At 46.6% G+C, this 15,089-nt stretch overlaps 1 protein-coding gene across 1 annotated transcript; it reads right to left on the reverse strand.

The window, feature by feature from the left end:
• Nucleotides 1–244: 244 nt before the first annotated feature.
• On the reverse strand, nt 245–13,288 carry LOC116464410 (ATP-binding cassette sub-family C member 11-like; the record flags this gene model as incomplete). The annotated part of the gene is made up of 8 exons (XM_032147671.1): nt 245–317; nt 2,440–2,564; nt 5,421–5,492; nt 7,937–8,188; nt 10,448–10,555; nt 11,887–12,035; nt 12,200–12,347; nt 13,115–13,288. Coding segments are annotated over 8 exons (1,101 nt in total), but the record flags the coding sequence as incomplete, so codon positions are not given.
• Between the last annotated feature and the right edge of the window lie 1,801 nt (nt 13,289–15,089).

Here is a 15,089-nt window from a genome sequence, read left to right on the forward strand (position 1 = left end):
AGCTTGAGGTCAGCTCTCCACCTCTGTGGGGTAAGGTACCCACTTTCCTTTCCAGGTGCCTCTATAAGCTGAGCCCCAACCTCCCTCAGTGAGGGAAGCTTTGCTCCTCCTACAGCAGCTGCAGGAAAAACTCCAGCTGCTTTGGGAGGAAGAGCTGGGATCCCTCCCTTCCCTGCCTGGGGAGGCAGCATGAACATAAGAGCACCAACATTACACAGAGAAGGCAGGCTCGCCTCCCTCTCACCTCTGTCATGTCTCCAAAGGGCAGAAGTTCCAGGTCCCGATTCAGGGAGCAGCAGTGGAGCACCTGGAGGTATCTGTGAAGGACAGAGAGCCATAAGGCACAGGGGACCAGCCCTCCCACCCATCACCCTTCCCAGTGTCGAAAGGAATGGTCTTGATTTTCATGCTAAGAAATTTAGACTTGATGGTGTTTAATGGTATAACACTGAAGGCTTTTTTCATTTCCTTCCCTCTTTCATTTCTTTTAAATTAATACACACTCTTAGTAAATAGTTGACCAGAACAAAAAGATGCAATGAAAAGCAGTTCTCTTTCCCATCTCTGACCTTCATTTGCTTTTCTCAAAAGCAGCCACTATTGGCCGGGCATTGTGGCTCACGCCTGTAATCCCAGCACTTTGGGAGGCCGAGGAGGGTGGATCACCTGAGATCAGGAGTTCGAGACCAGCTTGGCCAACATGACAAAACCCCGTCTCTACTAAAAATACAAAAATTAACTGGGCGTGGTGGTGCGTGCCTGTAGTCCCAGCTACTCGAGAGACTGAGGCAAGAGAATCGCTTGAACCAGGGAGGCGGAAAGGTTGCAGTAAGCCAAGATCACGCCATTGTGCTCTAGCCTGGGAGACAAAGTGAGACTCCATCTCAAAAAAGCAGCCACTATTACAGTGTCTTACGTATTTATTCAGAAATAATCTATTCATATATGGATGTATACTGCATGGTACTGCATGTATAGGTTATTATTGTTTTAATGGCACTGTAATATTCCATTATACGGTTGCACCATAAATTATTTAACCAGTGCCCTAGTGATGGACACTGGAATTGTTTCTACTCTTTTGCTCCTGTGAGCAATGCAGTGTGAACATCCTTGTATATGGGTCTTTGCCTCCATGGGTGAAAATATCTACACATTAAATACCTAACAGTGGATTTGCTGAGTCAAAGGGTTGGTGCATTTTTATTTTAACAGATATTTCAAAACTTCTGTATGAGTTCTATCAGTCTCATAGAAGACCATAAAGAAGAGCAATGACAAGATTCTCATCTTGGGACTTAGGATGATTCTCAGCTGGGACTTAGGATGATTGCCCTGGAGACAATCTTACGCGGGGTGGAACAGAGCAGGAGATTAGAGACAGGGACCCAAGGGCAGGGGCAGTGGGAACTGTTCAAACAAGAGATCACAGGCTGAAAGAACTAGAAGCAGAGATGGAGAAGACAGAAATACAAGAGATATGTAGGAGACAGGCTTATTCACGATCGGTGACCAATTAGATGTGGAAGAAATCAGAGGAGGAGACATCTGGCTTCCAGGGGTGCAAGGTTTGGGTGATGCCATTAAACCAAGTTGCACAATTTGGGAAAAGAAGCCAGGGGTATGGGGCTGGGCAGGCAGGGTGCTCATGAGTTGGTATTGGACATGATTGTGAGGTGTCCACAGGACAACTAGACAGAGACAGCCAGTTCCTACACCTCCATATCTATGTTGTTCCCAGGGGCAGATTGCAAAACCAAGCAAACAGTCACAGGTCAGAGTCCACCATAGTTGGAAGCGTAGCTGTAGCATTCAGAGCAGATTTCCTGGACCCTTCACTGAACAGGCTTCACTCATGACATCCAATCTCATGTCTTGGGCAGGTTAACCTGAGAATTCTAGGGCAGGGAGAGGCCATAGAGGGAAAGGAGGGATATGGACAAGACTTGGGAGATCCACGGGGCCATAGATTCAAACTGGTTTCCTCTATGTCACAGAACCTCATCGCTCCCATTTGTTTTCCTTTTCACAGAACCTCATTGCTCCCATTGGTTTTCCTTTTCACTTAGGGGCCAAGATTTAACGAACACAAATGAAGTTCTAATGTAGCAATGTTGGAGGGGGAGAGTGTATTGACTATTTTGAGCCAATATAGCGTAATAGTTAAGCATGAAGTTTCTGAAAGCAACTGGGTTCAAATCCTGGATCTATCACATCCCACCACCTGGGTGATTTCAGGCAAATTATTTAACCTCTTGGGGCCTCAGCTGATTCATCTGGAAAATTGATATGGTGGTATTTCTTTCACAGTGAGGGGTGAATATGGTAATACGTGTAAGTGGAGCACACAAGTGTTAGCAGTTGTCAGGTTTGAAGCTGGAGGTGCCCCCAGACCAGCCACATTCCCTGTGCTCTCCCCTTCCCCTCCCAGGAGCTTACCGGGCCTTGTCGTATGGGCCTCCCATGAGGATGTTCTCCCTGATGTTCCCGCTGACGATCCACGCCTGCTGGGGGACATAGGCCAGGCTTCCCTGCACCCCCACCGAGCCCTCAAGCAAGTGCATCTGCGGCAGAATGAGTCCAGCCTCAGGACCAAGTGGGCCAAGGGACAGAGCCTGCCTGGCTTAGCAGGCACAGTGCCCAGGGCCCCACTGCCCTCCAGGACCTTGGGGGCTCTCCTCGGTAAAAGGGACTTTTAATGTGGCCCTGCCAGGCCCACCAGCAAGTTCCAGGGACCGGCCATGAGAACATGTGGAAGCAGCTGGAGATAAGCCCAGCCAGGTCCTGCTTGGACTGAATCCAAGGCCTGCACTAAAGACACCCATACACTTTTTCCTCTTTTTTTTGAGACGGAGTCTCGCTCTGTCGCCCAGGCTGGAGTGCAGTGGCGCGATCTTGGCTCACTGCCAGCTCCGCCTCCCAGGTTCACACCATTCTCCTGCCTCAGCCTCCTGAGTAACTGGGACTACCGGCGCCCGCCACCACGCCCAGCTAATTTTTTGTATTTTTAGTACAGACAGGGTTTCACCGTGTTAGCCAGGATGGTCTCGATCTCCTGACCTCGTGATCTGCCCGCCTCGGCCTCCCAAAGTGCTGGGATTACAGGCGTGAACGTTTTTTCCTCTTATTTGTCCCAGCCCCATTCCCTGGCAGCCAGTGCCTCCATGGTCTTTACTATGCACACCAAAAGTTCCAGGCTATCTCTGAGCATGCCTGGGTATTATGGAATTATTATTGTTAGGTAGAATAATGTTATCATGGTTAGGTAGAAAAACATTCTTACTTTTGGACATCATGATGAAGTATTTAGAATGGAAAGTGTTATAACCTGTGTAATTTAAAGTATTCTACAAAATGTATGTCTATATAGTAAGGTAAATATGCAAAAACTATCAACTGTGGCATCCAGATGGTGGGTATATGGATCCCTGCTGTAGTGTTCTTCCTGCTTTTCTGCATAAGTTCAAAACAACACATTAAAAACAAATAGAGATAGACACTCATCCCCAGCACCCTGCCATGGGACCTCATCATTCTTAATCCTTTCTCTTTTATACCCTAAAATGTTTACTTCTAGTTTGGAGCCAGGCTTTAATGAATAAGAACAAAACTTTAAAATGGCATCTCTGTCTTCCTTTATTAGAAGGAAAGTGACAGGCTCATTTACATAGGAAACTGACAAACCACTGGGCATGTAGGGAGGTGGTCTTGCCTGGAGGCTGCCAGGCAATGCTGCTGTGATGTAGAACAGAGCTCTGACCTCAGGTGGACCTGGGACTCAGCCCTGGCTCACCCCTCACCTGCTGCATGACCTTGGATGAGTCACCTCTCGGAACCTCACGTACTCATCTGTAAATGGGTCATCGTGAGTATGCCTTTGTCATGGGAGGTTACCAGAGTTAAAGGGGAAAATGGAAAGCTCTTTGCACAGGACTTCGCATGTAAGTACTGAAGCTAGTTTTACAATTTTTTTTAATGGAGTCTTTCTTCTTTGCAGTTGCAAAGAAACTGGGGAAAGGCCATCCCACATGCAGCACGTGGCTGATGTGTTAAGAGAGAGCTGGCTTTGGTAACATAACCACATTCCAAGGAGGGGATGAGTTTGACAATGTTCATTTGGGAGAAGGAGCTGAGGGAAAAGCCGAAGAAAGGAAGGAAAACTTCTCCCAGTGTTGGGGGAACAAGGGACAATGGGCAGAAGAAGAAGGGGGAAGAGATGGCAGCCCAGGAGAGGGTGAGGTTGGGGCTCCACGGGGAAGGGCTGGCATAAGACGCTTAAGGGAACGTGACCAAAAATGCATAGCAAGCATCATGGGTCCTTTTAGTGTTCATTATAAGGTGTGTAGTGTGACCCCAAAGGATCTGGGGAATGGGTTTGGGGTTTTTTTGAAACTGGAGAAATGGCCGGGCATGGTGGCTCACGTCTATAATCCCAGCACTTTGGAAAGCCAAGGCAGGTGGATCACTTGAGGCCAGGAGTTCGAGACTAGCCTGGTCAACATGGTGAAACCACGTCTCTACCAAAAAATACAAAAATTAGCTGGGCATGGTGGCGCATGCCTGTAGTCCCAGCTACTCAGGAGGCCGAGGCATAAGAACCCTGGAGGCAGAGGTTGCAGTGAGCCGAGATCACACCATTGCACTCCCGACTGGATGTGTCAAAAAAAAAAGAAGAAAGAAAGAAAGGAAGGGAAGGGAAGGGAAGGGAAGGGAAAAAGGAAAGAAAAGAAAGAAAAAAGAAACTGGAGAAAGCGTGTGTGAGCCACATGTCCACGTGGCAGCAGACCTCAAACTCGTCCACAGGGGATGGAATGGGGGGTTCAAATCTCAAGGGCAAGGGCACCCAGCAGGCATATGTACCCCACTGCCGGAGTATGAGTATGACTGCCCCATCCCATCAAGCAGGCCTCCTCTCCCCAGGCTGCCTTCCTTCTTTCTCCCTGTTTCTCCCCCCACATTTCTCTTCCGATGCCATCCTAAAAGGCACATACATTCCACTCCTCAATGTTATGAGTTGGGCTTTATAAAATGATTTTTATGCTTTTTTTATAGGGACCATTGCAACAGGCTATTGCAGTGTGGAAGAGAGACTGGACTCAACTCCCTGTGAAATAATTTGTATGATCATATTAACTTTGAGTTAATATCCTGTATCCTCACAGAGCACAGGTGAGGACAGGTCTCCAGGTGACATAAGAGGCAGCTTGCACCAGGAGTGCTGCCACAAGGTGAAGAGAGAGGGCCACCTTGATCACGCACCTCCCGCACAGTGCAAGCACAACCATTTTCATTTATAAAAATCCCACTTGCTCAGACCCCTGTGAGGAAGAAAGCAGTGGGGGGCCCCGTCTGGGGCACTGGAGCTTGGGAGGGCCTGGACTGCCTGGAGACAGGCACGCATGTGGCCACAGATCACTTACCTCCTCCAGGATGGCTGACAACAGGCTGCTCTTACCACTCCCCATGTTGCCGCAGACCCCTAACATCATCCCCTGCAAGCCAAGGAGGACACACAAGTGTTGGGACAGCACAGCCCTGGCATACCCACCTGCCCATGGCAGCTCAACCGTTTAGAACCCAAAACAACACACAGAAAACAAAATAACCACACAGAGCCCAAGACTCCTCAGACAAGCAAAGCTCAAGAGGAGCTTTGTGTGCAGTCCCTGGAGGCAGGGGGGGTGACCCAAGAGAAGGAGATCACAAGGGAAAGGCAGAGGGGAACTCAGGGGTAGGTGGCAAGAACCCTGAATTCCAGATTGGTGTCTATTCTATGCAGCAATCCTGGGAAAGCCACTTAGCCTCTCTGGGCCTCAGTTTCTCCATTTGTTAAATGGGAATAAAGAAGCCAGCCTCACAGAATTTCATGCATGCATGCATGCATTCATTTATTGAAACATTCATTCATCCATCAAATAGTGATCTGAGTTTCCTCTATGGACCCAGTAATGAAGAAAAGACCTCACATTGAGCTCAGAATATAAGCTGAGGGGATGGGAAGACAGACAGACAACATAAATAAATAAATATCAGATGGAGATAAGTGATATGAGTAAAACGAAGTCGGCACTTATGACAGACAGAGTGTTGGGGGTTGAGGCAATTTTAGATGGGTCAGCCAGGGAAGGCTTCTGCAGAGCAGGCGTCATTGCTGCCCAAGAGCTGTGAGAACACTGGTGGGAAAGAGTTCAGAGGTACAAGTACAGATTTGGAGGAACCCGGGCTCTAAAGGCAGTGAAAAGTCACTGAAGGGTTTAAGGAGAGTGACTTGAATTGGTTTATGTTTTAGAAAGATCCCTCTGTCATAGTATAAGGCAGCAGTCCCCAACCTTTTTGGCACCAGGGACCAGTTTCATGGAAGACAATTTTTCCCCTGACTGATGGCAGGGGATTGGTTTCAGGATGAAACTGTTCCACCTCAGATCATCAGGCAAGATTCTCATAAGGAGTGTGCAACCTGGATCCCTTGCATGCACACTTCACAATAAGGTTCACGCTCCTATGAGAATCTAATGCTGCCGCTGATCTGACAAGAGGCGGAGCTCAGGCGGTGATGCTCACTGGCCTGCTGCTCACCTCCTGCTGTGCGGCCTGGTTTCTAACAGGCTGTGGACCAGTGCGGGTCTACTGCCCAGGTGTCGGAAACCCCTGATAGAATGGATTTTGGAGGCTCACAGAGACAGAGCGTGGGAGTGGGGTGAGAGATATAAACTACCTATAGGGTACAATGCACTCTATCAGGTCACGGGTGCACTAAAATCTCGACTTCACTATACAACTCCTCCGTCTAACCAAAACCCACTTGTACCCCAAAAGCTATTGAAAGAAAAAATATATATATTAATTATTTAAAAAAGGAAAATCCCTCTGTCTGCTGCATGGTAGACGGCTCATAAGAAGGCGAAAGTGGGAGCAGAGAGGTGGATGAGGAGGTTCTGGGAGCGGCGTGACAGTGGCAGGCATAGGGCAGTGGAGGGGCTATGGTGAGGGTGGCAGGTTTGGAGCAGATGTGGAAGTCAAGCTGACGGGCCTTGCTGGTGGATTGGATTCGAGGGAGGGAAGGAAAGGAATCAAGTGTGACTTCCAGGTTCTCAACCACTGGAAAGATGATGGTGCCATCTCCCAGGAGAAGGAAGATTTGGGGAACTCGTCAAAGGGGGTGAATATCAAAACCTTATTTCATTTTAAATGCTTGATGGACATTTAAGAGAGACATTAAATAGGCAATTGAGTCTGGAGTCCAGAAGAGACTTCAAGGCTAGAGATAATAGCACAGAGATAGAATTTAAAACCGCAGGGCTAGAGATGATCACCAAGGAAGAAAGTATAAATAGATAAGAGACAGTAGATATTAGATATTAACACCTATTACTACTAGATATTATCTATTTTTAGACATTTATCATTATATATAGATCAATATCTATATCTATTCTATATCAATTATTATAAGATATCAATATCTACATTAATAGATAACAGAGAAGAACAGAGGAGGGGCGAAGACGAGACAGCAGAAAGCTAATCTTTGTAAACATTAGGCAGAGAAAGAGCCAGATAAGGTGAGTTCACAGAATAACCAAATTCAAACACAGGATAGTGCTTGGCACATACGAGGAATGTAATAAATGTTAGCTGGGACTCCTTTCCCTTCTCCTTTCGGTGTCCTTGGTCCTTCCAAGGACAAGCACATAGTACTCTCATATTATTTTGGGTCTTACCTAAGCCAAAAAAATTTTAAAAGATAGATTAATTCACATTAAAAAATGAACGATATCCTGTGTTTGCCCTCCATGAAAAATTTGAATTTTAAAGGGAGAGATCTTGGAGAGGGCAGTTTTTAGCCAAGGAAATGGTGGGGCACCTGGCCAAGCTCCTAGCCTCAGGTCCTGAGAGCCTGGCAGCTGGCCTGCCTGCATGGCCTGAACAAGGCTACCTTGGACACCACCAGGTTGATCTTGTGCAACTCTGGGTCCAGGCTGTTCCCTTCTTCTTCTGGCCCGAGGGCATCTCTAGGCCTGGTCATCCCCTCAGAAGCGTGTCCGTTCCTCTCCAGCTCCAATGCCCCATTGATGATCCCGCGACAGGTCTGTCGCCACGACAAGGTGGCCTCCTCCAAGACCAGAGCTTTGCTGGGCTCTTGTAATGTCTGAACATAGAAAACAGGGCTCTCCTGGAGGAAAAACTTCTGTAAAGACAAAAAGAAATAGAGGGAGGAGGAATACAGTTCTTTAGTTCAGCAGGAATGTGTTCCCAGTTTTACAAGCCTGCCAGTTGGTATGGTTTTGTGAATTTCTAATAAGCAGTAAAAGTTTGCAGAAGTACCACCAGTTAGGAAAGGCCAGTTTCTGTGGGTGAATATTCTAGGTCAGTGTTTTCCAAATTTCAGAACACCGGGCCACTCTTCCATATTTGCAAACACTGCACTATCAACTGCAACTCTGCACTCAGGAGGTTGACTAAGGCCTAACCTACATTAGCCTCGTCCCAAGTGATGATAGCCATTGACTCATAGGATTGATGTTTTTCTGATTAAATTCTATTTCTATTGGGCTGGACATAATGGCTCATGTCTGTAATCCTAGCACTTTGGGAGGCCAAGTGAGGGGATTGCTTAAGCTCGGGAGTTTAAGACCAGCTTGGGGAACATAGTGAGACTTCCATCTCTTTAAAAAAAAAAAAAAATCTACTTGTAGCTATTGAAAATAAAGAGCTCTGTCTGTGTCCCATACTGGGGAAAGGTCATTTGGGGTCATACATTTCAAAAGGTGACCATTAGCTGGTCAATTCTCTCTGCATCTCCAGCTCCCTGTCTATAAAGCACAAGGGTTGAACTACATAAATTCTAGCAATTAAAAGAATGGGAGGGGAGTATGATCCTATGGAAGTCAGGTTACATTCACATATCCCTACCTAGAGATATGCTTAAGAGATCTAGAAGGATGCTTCCTGACATTTTGGACTCTCTTACCCACCCTTCTGAGCTCAGATTGTGGCTTCCTCATCTCTGCCCCCTCCACAGGTGAAAACAGGCACAGAAGGGGAGAATGAATGGGCCAACCCAGTGTCCCATGGGAAGGAAGGCAGCAGCAGGAGCCTTCTTATAGCTGCTGAGAAGTCAGGGAAGCACGCTGGGCTGGTGATAAGCAAAGCACTGTTTGTGTTACTCAGAGCAGCCAAGTTCATTCCAGCCTCAGGGCTTTCACACTTGCTGTTTCCTCAGCCTGGTCATCATCACTCAAAGTCACCTTTGCAGGGGCCTTCCCTAAACAGGCTCTTCCTAGGAACCCCCAGCCCTCCCCAGCGTACTCCCTAGAACAGGCGTGTCCAATCCCTTGGCTTCCCTGGGGCACACTGGAAGAAGAATTGTCTTGGGCCACACAGAAAATACACTAACACCAATGATAGCTAATGAGCTAAAAAAAAAAAAAAAAGCAAAAATAAAAATCACCTAACGTTTTAAGAAAGTTTACAAATTTGTGTTGGGCCACATTCAATGCCATCCTGGGCCGCATGCGACCTGTGACCCAGGTTGGACAAGCTTGCTCTAGGACATCACATTGTTTTATTGGCATCATGGCTCTTCATGTGATCTGATCTAATCCTCTTTGATCATTAATTTACTTGTTAATTGTCTGTTTCCAATACCAAATCAGAACTCCCTGACAGCAGGGACCCCTGTTCAATGCAGTATTCTCAGTGCCTGGCTTGTGGTAGGAGCTCAATAAACATTTTTTGCATTAATGAATGAATGAGTGAATGAGTGATAATAGGTCGTGGACTGCATGTACGTAAAAGTGGAGTGACTACAAAATGACTTTTAAAGATTGGTTTAGATTAGAGTTTTCAAACTAGATGCCAGCTATGTAAATAAGGACAGTGGACCATTTCTAAGATGATAAATGGTAAGTAAAATGCAGCTCCAGGCCTGGAGGTGCAATAGGGTATGGTAGAGACTACGGCAAACTGCAGCTAAATGCCTCCATCTAAACAGGGCAGCTATCGCCTCAACTCCAGCGGCCTGTGGCCATGGTAGAATGTGGTCCAGGGTCACTAGATCTTCTAATCATTCAAGAGAATTCAAAAATCTGGGTTTTCGCATAAAATGTCCAAGTTTTTCAATGCAAGCAACATCTACGGTGTTTTTCTAAAACAAAACTATCTATTGGGGTAACTCTATGCAAACCTGGACAAAGTCTGCAGAGCATCTGTCTGAGACCTGGTTTGGACACACTATCCTAAGATCTCCTTGGGGACTGAGACCTGACCCGATTCATCTGTCTTCCCAGGCTCCACACCAGCCTTGGCACAGGAGGTCACCGAGTTAGCTAATCCCTTTCTCGACCTAGGCCTTGGCCAGGGGACGTGTTCAAGAGGAACATCACAGGGGCTGAAGGCAGAGAAGCGTCCAAGCAGGGGGCCTACAGCCAGTCCCCTGACGACCTACCTTGAACCTCATCACTGCAGACTTGGAATTCGTGAGGCCTTTGACTGCAGTAGGCACAAAGAACACTGACAGCCGAAGGAGATTCAAGGAGGCCAGCATGCTGAAGGCCTGGATAAGAAGGGGAGGAGGCGGTGAGGGTCGTGGCCCTTCCTGCTTCCTCCATTCCCTGGCACCCGCATCCCTGAGCCACATCCTCAGCATCCAACAAGCAGTTGCTTCATCCAACAGAGGCTAAGCTAGTGTTTGGGGGAGACTGGAAAAAGCTGGGAAAAGAGCACTCGTCTTGGAGTCTTAGAGTCAAAGGCCTAGTCCCTGTTGCAGCTTAGCCACTGACATCTCTGGCTTTGGGCAGGTTGCCCCTACCACAGCCCAGTTTCCCCATTGGCATAGTGAGAAAAATCATAAAGTGCATACAGGAATAAAGTTGGGAAAAAACAAGAAAATTCATGTGAGTGAGCATTGCTCCCTTTCAATGTAGCTTGGTGCTATTCTTGCTGTCAAGGTCCTATTTCTTCTTCTTTGCCTTAGATGTTTGTTTTCTTTCTAACATTCGACATCTCCTTACCCTTTATGCCTAACCCATGCTGCACTGTGACTATAGCAAAACACCTTAGGCTCTCAGGACCCCAGAAGGTGCCCTCCTGGAGGTGCCGAAAGAACCTTCCAATCCATGCCCATCTCTCCTCCTTTCTTCTCCTGGCTTCATCCAAAAATGAACTCCAATGGAGCAGGAATGCCTTCGTCTAGACCTGCCTTGTGTCATCTCAGTGTGAGCCTCAAGTACCTCTGAAAGTATTCCTTCTATAGCGCCCCCAACACCCTCAGACTTCTTGGGGGTGTTTTCCTGGTGCGTGCCTGAGCCAAGCAGAGGGGCCAGCCATCTAGGGCACACACAACCCCTTGGCTGCAGACTCTCAAATGCTTCCCTTCTTGCTCTGGGTGCTGCCTCCTGGCCTCCCCAGTTGGATTACCACCCCTCCAAGAGCAGCACCCTGTCTTATTCTGCTCAAAGAGCTGGGATTCCTAACACTGAAAGGCAGCTGCCACTTCTCAGGGCCAGGTCCCGACCACAAAGGGAAGGACCGAAGAAGCTATAGCTTTGTGTTTAAAGGGCACTTCCAGGGCCCTTATTTAGGAATTAGAGGAACTCCACAACCTCAAGGTGTAATTCAAATTGTCAGAATTTTAACTACAAGTACCACCTCCCCCACACCCCCAATGGTTCTGCTATCCAGCCCGCCCACAGGGCTATCCAAGATGTCACTTTTTCAGATGGGTCGAGATGGAAGACAGCGCTAGACTTTTGTCTGGAAAATCAAAATCAACATATAATGTCCATTTACAAAGCCTTCAGACCTTTGAGGGGCATGGCTAAAAAAGGACACATGAGAAAACTCCCAATCATGATGGGGAGAAAACAAAGCCCCCCAAACCCTTACCATTGACGCTGTGAGTTTCAGCTTTAAGGATGTGTGGATGAGAACCCAGACCATTGTGGCCACTGTGGGGGTGATGAACAAGGCTGTAGTTGTCAGGCTCTGGACAAGCCCGCACTTCTCCAATAGTTTCCTTTCCTTCCTTCTTAGGTCTGGAAAATAAAAAAGAAATACACCAAAGATAACCACAAGAACATTCTCCAAAGAGCACAGCACCATCCCCAAAGCATTAAAAAAAAAAATCCCCAGGAGGTGAGAGGGGCTTGGCTCACCATGCCATCACCAGGTTTGGAGCAGAGAGTCAGACTTTCCATACCTTCAATGATTTTTGCAAATGGTTTCTCCCATGTGTACATTTTAATCAGCTTAATGCAAGTGAGAACTTCACTGGTCACACGGATGCGCTGGTCGCTGACCTCAGATGTGTGATGCTGAGCCTTCACAGCCATTCTTGTCATGAATACCTGGAGTCAGGATACAGCAAGTTTGGAGTTGATCTGCAAGGGCTTCCTTTGACAAGGGCAGGAGAGTTCAGCCTGGCATAAGTAGGGCAACTGGGTGTATTTCCAAAGAGAGGTTTTCCAGTCGAAGCTCTCCAGGCCACCATGCCTTAGAGCATCCCAGGGACCTTTCTTTCCTGAGTCCCAAGCCAGGCTATGGCTACTTAGACAGAAACTAAACCGAAATGGTTCCTCTGACTTCTGGAACCCTAAACCCTCTAATAATTAAAATCACCTTTCGATCAGAGTGACTGCACTCAGGAAAACACTCGATTTCAATAATTCAGAGCACACATAATCCAAGAATCATTTGTTTTCTCAATTTTATTTCACCTGAATCTTTGGCAACAAATATGCTTCCCTTTCCCCATTATACTGTGCTCAGACAAATGTTAAATGCTGGCTGTGTTATTACATCAGCACATTCTGGGTAGAAGAGACGGAACAAAAATCTCGCAGAGAGATTGTCTGCAAAGGAAAGTTGTCGAAGCAGATAATCTCCCATAGAAAGCTACGAGGTAGACTTTGCACATCACGTTCACCTCTTATTTACTTATTAACCAAATGCTGTGGCTGGAGAATAGTTTGAAGTAGGGAGTGGAGCTGAATCTTAACCACAATGGATTGAAAGGTCAACAAGAATCAACGTTCTCACTCAGAGCTATCCCAGATTCCAGAGCCCTGGGACTTCTGGGGCCCAGCATCAAATGGGTGACAAAGAAAGACATTACCTCCAGCGGGAAAACCAGGAGATAGCATAAAATGGCAATAAATGCAGTGTATCCAACAATGAAGTAGGAAGAAATGCTGCAGATGACCAGCGATGCGCAGGTGATCAGTACTAGGGGTCCATAGCACACCCCTTCAAACAGGTAGCTTATGTCACCGGTGAAGAAGCTGATGGCCTGCAAGATAGCAAGTCGACGGGCACAGGTGTCACCTCCCTGGGTACCCAGAAGGGGTGGCAGGTGGCCTCCCCATGCCCTCTCCTAGCAGGAAGGCTTGAAAGGCAGGGTGGAAGAGTAGAGACAGACACCGCAGGTTCACATCTTTCTTCTCTCTGAGTGTGTGACTCTCAACAAGTTACTTTACCACTCTGAGCCTCAGCTTCTCCATCTGTAAAGCTGGAATAATTATACTTACTTTATATGGGTTTTGTGAGATTTCAATGACATAGAAAGTGTCTGCACACATAGAATGTGCTCAATAAAAGGGATATTTTACGATTAATACTACTACTATTACTACTGCTACTGAAACCATGCCCCAAAGAGTTAAAGAAACCAGTAACTAACAGAAATTCTTCAGTTTGTAGGATAGCAGTTACAGAAAGAAACAACTTGCTGAAAGTCCCTCTGCTTGTAAGATAACAGAACTGGCTAAAATCGGTGGAACCAGTATGGCTAACTAGAGTCTGTGCAGAACCAGCTTGCTAACGTCACAGCCTAAATTTCCACCACATATTTCATACTAATTCCCCATGAATTTGCAAATGGGACCCATGAAGAAACATGAAGAGATCATTGCGTATATACAAGGGCTTTTCAGACCTCCCCTCTCATTCCACCAATCACCTACTAATCTCAGAATCCACCCTTTCAATCTTTCCTAATAAAATCACTGTCTTAAAGCAAGCACAGGGAGACAGATCTGGGCTGGACTCCTGTCTCCTTGTGAGCCAATTTGCAATAAAAAGCTTTTCTTTTCTCAAAAACCCAGTGTCAAAGTATTAGCTTCTAGCACATTAGGCAGTGAGCCCCTTTTGCTTGGTAACACCACTAATATCTATATTCCAGAGAATTGCTTCTATTCTTCACTCGATCCTATTCATTCTACTACTACTAATAATATTAATTAAATTTTCTCCTTTTTTTTCTTTTTTGTTATAGATTATTCTGCCTACTTCCCTCCTCCCACATATACTGCCTGGCTCAACGCTATATAAAAAGTAACATTTGGCCGGGCACAGGGAGGCCAAGGTGGGTGGATCACTTGGGCCCAGGAGTTTGACACCAGCCTGAACAACATGGTGAAACCCCGCCTCTACAAAAAGTAGGAAAATTAGCCGGGCATGGTGGCACATGCCTGTAGTCCCAGCTTCTCAGGAGGCTGAGGCGGGAGGATTACTTGAGCCTGGGAGATCACGGCTGCAATGAGCTGTAATCATGCCACTGCACTCCAGCCTGAGCAAGAGAATGAGACCCAGTCTCAAAACAAAAACAAAAACAACACAAAAACTTACATTCCAAATCAGGAAATCTTTAAAGAACAATTCACTAATGTTTTCTAGAATTGCCAGTCGGAATCCCTTACAAAGTGATTTGCCTTTAACTTTCACCTAAACTCCTTCCAGTTTCCAGGACATGCCCTAGTGGGAGTCTTTAAAACATTTAAAAGTACATTACGGGGCATAAATTGGTATAGCCACTCTGAAGGGCAATTTTAAAGTATCTTTTAAAATTAAAGATTGCACAAAACTCTATGATCTGGCAATTTCATTTTTCTGTTGCAAAACATTCACACGTGTTAGATGAAGCACATACAAGGATGTTCATTACGGCACTGCTTACACCAGCCAAATGCTGGAAACATCTTACAAGTTGGTGGAAAAGGATTTAAAAAGTCCATCCCAGGCTGTGCAAGTGGCTTACGTCTATGATCCCAACACTCTGGGAGGCCGAGGCAGGAAGATTGTTTGAGGCCAGG

Source organism: Hylobates moloch, unplaced genomic scaffold, assembly GCF_009828535.3.
Source record: "Hylobates moloch isolate HMO894 unplaced genomic scaffold, HMol_V3 SCAFFOLD_628, whole genome shotgun sequence".
Classification (NCBI taxonomy): Eukaryota; Metazoa; Chordata; class Mammalia; order Primates; family Hylobatidae; genus Hylobates; species Hylobates moloch.